This window comes from Pterocles gutturalis, unplaced genomic scaffold (assembly GCF_000699245.1).
Source record: "Pterocles gutturalis isolate BGI_N339 unplaced genomic scaffold, ASM69924v1 scaffold17642, whole genome shotgun sequence".
Lineage (NCBI taxonomy): Eukaryota > Metazoa > Chordata > Aves > Pterocliformes > Pteroclidae > Pterocles > Pterocles gutturalis.
Window position 1 is genome coordinate 1 of NW_010115757.1, and position 6,645 is coordinate 6,645.

General features: G+C 41.9%; 1 protein-coding gene across 1 annotated transcript in view; it reads left to right on the top strand.

The window, feature by feature from the left end:
• Positions 1-1,101: 1,101 nt before the first annotated feature.
• Positions 1,102-6,645, top strand: part of RAD51C (RAD51 paralog C) — a 17,265-nt gene continuing 11,721 nt past the window's right edge. Inside the window, exons 1-4 of the mRNA XM_010075302.1 lie at positions 1,102-1,379; positions 1,639-1,805; positions 2,756-2,889; positions 5,686-5,817. Coding sequence (XP_010073604.1) covers positions 1,102-1,379; positions 1,639-1,805; positions 2,756-2,889; positions 5,686-5,817 — 711 coding nt within the window. The remainder of the gene's footprint in view (positions 1,380-1,638; positions 1,806-2,755; positions 2,890-5,685; positions 5,818-6,645) is intronic.

A 6,645-nucleotide genomic window follows, 5' to 3' on the forward strand; every position in this document is an offset into this window, starting at 1 on the left:
TCCCCGGGGCGGTAGCGGAGCATCCCCGCGTCGGGCGGGTCTCCCCCGCAGCCCTTCCCCGGCCCCTGCCTTTCCGCGGGAGTTTCGTAGTAGGTTATTAGCGGGGAGGGGGTTTGAGCAGGATTCCCTGATGTAAGTGGTTAATGCACAGGAAGCGCTCGGTCCGTGGCTCGGCCTGGGCGGCTGCCCGGACAAATCCCAGCGAGAGCTCGGGTCAGTCGAGAGAAGTGGGCACGGTCAGTATTTAACAGCTCCCGTGTGCCTAAGCGAAAAAAAACAACCAAACAAACCACGATTCTGATAAATCCTTCTTACCCTGAGTGAGAGATGTAACTGGGATGCAGGAAAAGAACAGCCAGAGGGTTCTGGTGCTCTCACTCCTTTCCCCAGCTGTACGTGCTTTAAACAAAATAAGCTGCTGTGAAGTCAGGAAGTTGCCTTTTTCAAGAAACTAAATGCACAGCCGGTATAAAAGTGTATCATGATTTTGATTATCAGTAGTTTTATTACCTGTGATAATAGGTGGTAATAGTTTTGCCTTTGAAGCTGTTAGTGAAGTAGCTAGATCCCGACAGAGATGTGTGCATAAAGACAGACACGCTGAGATATTTGCGGGTGTCTCGCCTCTGTTACTCACTCTGTGTTTCAAATCTAAAAATAATGCACAAGGTGCTCGGCCCTGGAGTACCCTGAGAATTCGGGGTAGGATCAGTAGATGTCACTGTCACTTACTAGTCTGCAACCTCACTTTTGCAGGACCTTATTTCCTTCAAATGAAATTAGTATGAGAGCACATGCAGAGCAGGGCAGGTGACTTGCTCTGGTAGATCTCATCCACGTCTCTGAAGAGCAGTTTTGATTTGTTTTACTTGCAGATCACGTACTGTCACCTGAATTCTGAACGCAGGGCATCATTGCTCTGAGTTCTTTTGAAAATCCCATCATTAGTTCCAGGGATGTTGGCAAGCTGTGTGCATCGCTATACTAAAAGGGGGATATTTTTGTGCGACACTGCAGAATAATCAGGTTCTGTCAAACCAGTTGAATTATCTCTTCATGCTTTAAATAAATCACTGTCTACAAAAAATAAGGTAGTGTTTCATGACTTTGACACTTCTAGAAATTGGAATCTCCAAAGAAGAGGCACTGGAAGTGTTACAGGTTGTGAGGAAGGAATGTCACAGCGATGCAGCAAGGACTGCTGGGGGATCAGCTGCCACCAGAAAGTGCACGGCCCTGGAACTGCTGGAAGAGGAGCAAGCCCAGGGCTTCATCATCACCTTTTGTTCAGCACTAGACAATATTCTGGGAGGTGGTGTGCAACTAACAAAAATCACTGAGATCTGTGGAGCACCTGGTGTTGGGAAAACACAGCTATGGTATTTTATTTTTGGATTACTTTTGTGCAACTCAGGATCACTTTTCTTTGTTTAATTTCACTATGAAGAGAGTTAATTTTTCTTGTTGTCATGACTGCAATCTCTGAATCTTACCCAGCACTTTACATAGAGCCATGGTAATGGCTGTTGTGCTTCCTGTTCCCTGTGTTCCTCAGCAGAAATGTCACTTTAGGAGTGAGATGGGAGGGGATAGCTCTGTGGTGTAAATATTTATCTTTTTTTCTCTTTCCCATGGCAGTATGCAGTTGGCAGTAGACGTACAGATCCCCGAATGCTTCGGGGGCGTAGCTGGAGAAGCCGTGTTCATTGACACTGAAGGAAGTTTTATGGTAGACAGACTAGTGGATATTGCCACTGCCTGTGTGCAGCACTGCCAGCTCATTGCTGAAGCTCATCAGGAGGAAGGTATGTCGCTCAATCCTTTCTTTCTGCCCAGTAGGCTGGGATCTGAGTGAAACTAGTGTCTCACTGGTTGCAGCTTTACAGTTTGAGGGTTTCAGCAACAGCACTGGCTTAAGGAGTTCTTGCTGCCAGCCTTTTATTTCCACCTGTATCATACCTGAACTGCCTCAGTATTGTGCAGCCATGCTGCAGACTGAGCTGATCTACTTTAAGAATAATTATTTTTCTACATGATGATTTGTGGGGTTTTTGTCTCTTTTGGTTAACATAGATCACTTTAATTATCAAATTTACAGTAAAACCCAATCAGAAAAACTGAGGGATAATGTGCTGCAACGCAGGGACAGGAAGAGCAGCTGGGGAAGGAGAAGAGGAAAGGCAGAATTTCTCAAGGCAATGTTGCTGGTGAAGCCCCATTTTGTAAAACTGTATCTGTAATTCAGGCCCTTCATCAGGTCAATAGCCGGATTGCATTTAATGAAGAGTTTTATTCATCAGTGTGTTAGAGATACTGACACAACTTTGTTACTCTTAGAGCATTTTATGCAGCAGTCTTCTGTTTGTGCAGAGGTAAAAGGACACCATGTTAAATCAGCTACTGCCTGTACTTTAAACAGAGGATGATTAATAGTCACTGTTGTCCTCTGGTGGTGTTCTCGCTTGAAAATGATTTACTGGAAAAGTTCTTTTCTCAGAAATAAATTTTTCATTTTTGGAGCACTCCCTTGGAGGCTCTGGTGTATCTATCTGCAAATGCTGAGATAGCATCTGCTCACCACCTTCCTGACTTTCAAGCCAGATGGAAGGTATGCTTCCCACACTCTTTACCTTGACTGTTTCTGGGGGCTTTGCTGTTGCTATATGTGGAAGGCATAGTTTGATAGAGTGATGAAAGTAGCAATATGCTAGTGCAGACTTCTGACTCATTTACTCATGTATTTGTTTGTTCTCAGATCATCTAAAAGCTTTGGAGACTTTCTCTCTTGAAAGTATCCTTTCTCACATATATTACTTCCGTTGCCGTGACTACATAGAGCTTCTTGCACAGGTCTACCTTCTCCCAGACTTTCTTTCAGAGCATTCAAAGGTAAGGGTTACTGCAGACTTACCGGAAGTGTGACTCATCTTCACAGTAAAGATTTTCAGGGATACTCATCTGGTAACAGTAAGAGTAACATGAGTAACACCTTGGTACCTCATCAGCTTGGCAGTAATACATTGGCTGATGCCAGAGTACAAACGTAAAGCTCGCTTGCTTGTTTGCTTTTTCATTCCCTTCCCAATTACTCTTGAGAGTAATTGAATTTTGCTACCACTGCTGCCATCATCCTGAATCTTCATTTTGAGGCAAGGATACTGGATGTATGTTGCCACGTGTTGTTACATTTCTATGAGCACCAAGTTATGAATCATCACAAAACTGCTTTACAAAAGAGTCTCTGAGCCAGGTGTGTGTGTGATGACCGTGATGCAGGGCAATCAGAAAGGCTTAGTACCATTTTTTTTGTCCTAGAGGATCACTGAGGACCAGAAGCATCCTGCACCATCTTGGCATCCAGAAAGTGACTCTTCTCCTCCTTTCCAATACATCTTCTGTTGCTAGAAGCAACCAGGGCCTGCAGCTTGACTCTTGGGTGGACTACAGCCAAAAAGTTTCCTAGTACCCAGTGTCTTAGAGAAATGCTATTGTAAGGCACATTTTCACCACCTCCCTTCCAGATTTCTAAATTCTACACGTCAGATCACTCCCTAACAGGATCCAGGGAAGATGACTTGTGCTCATTCTAACAGAGCACAAAAGAGTGTTGTTTAGTTAGATTGTCTTTTGCATATCATTTCAATTTTTGGAAGCTGTTATGTTCTTGAAAGCACAGATGGGAGCCTTACTTTTGCTGAGTGTAGTCTGGTATTTCCCTTTCTCTGCCAGGTACTAACGGTGCCCTGTTGTGTTTGCTCTTGTGGAAAGTACATGGCTTCATTAGCACAGTTACATTGGGCTGCAGTTCTCTGATACCATCTGTGCTGATTATCTGTGCTTGGCCTGGAGCCTAGAATACTGAAAATTGCAGGAGAACTGTAAGACCTTCTGGTGATTCCTTGGACAGGCTATAAGTGACTTGAGAGACTGCTTGTTGCAGTCCAGCTCTTATTAAAATTAGTCTGATCGCTCTGTGCAGACCTGGAGCTGAGACTGGGACCACAGGAAACCTCCAGGTTTTGGGTTTTTTTTGAGAGATACATAGTTGTAGAGAGTGTCATTTGGTAATATGAATTGGTTTGAGATCTCATTAATAATAGGAGAAAGACTGATAATATGAAAAAGACTATACTGGAAAATACTCTTGTCATAAAAACCATAATTCTTGAAAGTCTAGTAGAGACAAACTGACATGGAGAAGGCATGTGTTACCAAGCTTTCTCGATATAGCTTACTACTGAATACTTTTAAGTCTACTTGTTTGCTATTTTATAACCAGTGCAACTGTGAGAAAATAAACTAAATTGCATCCTGCCTGGCCACATTTATCTGATAGGCAAGTTATATAACTATGTATATGTTCCTTTCTAGCATGACTCATGTTTATACTGTTAAATTGATTGTTCTTAAAGTCAAAAACTTATGCATGAGGAAGATATACAGGCTCATAGAAAAGAATTTGCAGGAAGGAGGAGAAATGAGAAAACAGGGAATATTTTAATTCTAGCTATTTAATATTTTTTTTAATATTAAATTTTTTTTATTCAGTTGGAGGCCCAGGGCCTTTTCACAGAGTGATGTTTGCTGCAGGCTTGTATGTTGCAGCCACAAAGCTAATTCCCAGTAGTGAGTTAAATCTGTAATACAGAAAATCAGTTTTCTTGCATTGTTTCAAATTTGTTGTCTTCTGCATTAATGCAGGAACTTGTAGATGCCTAGGATTTGAGTGACATCTGAACATGCAGACACTGTAAGACTATCCATCTCCCTTCTGTATTTCAGACAAACTTGGGTCATCAAAACAGTTACAGCAAATGAAGTTAGAATAAATAAAAATCCCAGACTGGTGTTTATATAGTGTCTTAAGGGTGATGAGCCAGCCACAGCATTGTGCTCTAGCTTCAGCTAATGATTGCTACAAAGGAAATAATTCAGCCAAGCAAACATCTTCAGGCAAGACAGATACTCAGCTCTGTTGCATAGTGTCTGGAATATCTTTTAAGCATCTGTTAAAATCCATATTTCTAAGATAGATCACCGATAAGAGCCAGAGAATCAGATGAGTTATCTTAACTGTGACTGCAGACAGCATGTATTCTAGTTTTGGTTTGGATTTTGTTTTTTCAGGGAGAAGGTGAAATAAATTAGTGTTTGTGGAGAGTTGATTGAAGTACAATTCTGATATTTAGTGCTTTTTTTTTTTTTTCTCCAGCTTCTCTTCTGCAAAGTTTTAAGTCCAGCTTTGTTATTTTGTATTCTCTACCAGGTGCTGCAGAAATAAGTCAGCTTAGCTGTAAGTGAGTGAGCTCTGAAACTAGAAACAGTCAGAAGGGCAGCTCTGTACTGAGTTAACTAATGGGAGAGCTTAGTGCAGCATTTAGTTTAAGCTAGCGCAGCCATGGTCTGAGCTAGCACCTATGCGTAATGCAGTACTGCACTTAGCAAGGGTGCTAGTGTGTTTGGAGCTTGAGGCTCTTTACCCTGCACTCTTGTGGAGGGCTCATTGTCTCCGATATATAGAGAGGGACAACAGGTGTTCTGCTGTTGTGCAGATCTGAGTATGAAATAAAAGATTGTTATAATCTTACATAAAACATTCCAGTGCACTTAAAAAGAGGCCTTACTGCTTTTTGTCATGGGTTTGTAGGATAATAATGATAATTTTTCCTTTTTTTCTGCATTTAGGTCCGACTGGTAGTAGTTGATGGAATTGCATTTCCTTTTCGCCATGACTTTGAGGACCTCTCCCTGCGAACAAGACTTTTGAATGGTCTGGCACAACAGCTGATCATCATAGCAAATGATCATAAATCAGCGGTAAGTCTGCAGCAGGTTAAATCACAAAAGATGCTACTTTGGAATAAATTCATTACAAATAACTAAGCAAATGGGATTTGTGATTGTCTGAAAATAAGAAAATGAAACTGCAAGAATGTCCTCTACATTCATGTTTGCCAGTTTGGTTAGTAAATATAGATGGATTGCACAGGGAAAACTGTTTAGGTGGAAAATTCCTAGACTTGCCAAAATAAGTAAAATTTGCATTAAAAGCATCCTTTGGATCTTAATTAAATGGTAGCATATCAATTTGCCATGCTGTTTCACATCACCTTTAATGATCTGGTTGGACAAGGAATGTTCCTTTGGTGCCTTTTACCTACAAAGTGCACACATTAAAACACATGAGAGTATTTAGCAGCTCCAACTTAATTTTCCACTCCTCGTTTAAAAATAAACTACTGTCTTAGCAGAGGAACCGTTTTTAGGGAGGAAAACCACTTTATCTGCTAGTTTGGCTTGCTCTTCTGGCATCCATGGCAACCCTTAGCTTCCTTCCTGGGCATTGTTTCTACGTCATTTACGCCAATATGGAGGCCAGCAAATCTGCAGACGCGTGGCCAGCAGATGGCACTCGGAAGCTGCATCTGTTCCAGAAGTTGTTTTGGCAAGTCTTCCACAGCACAGAAGAGCATTGTTCAGGAATTGGAGCTTACACAGTCTCAAAATGGTGCTTGTCCCTGGAACTGTTTCCAGGTGACTTGCAACCTTGTCACCCACAACTCTCTGGCGCAATTGGCTTTTGTTCCTAACTGCTAAAAATAAGCCTCCCCTTGTGCTTCCTCTGATAGCTGCAGGAAGGGAAAG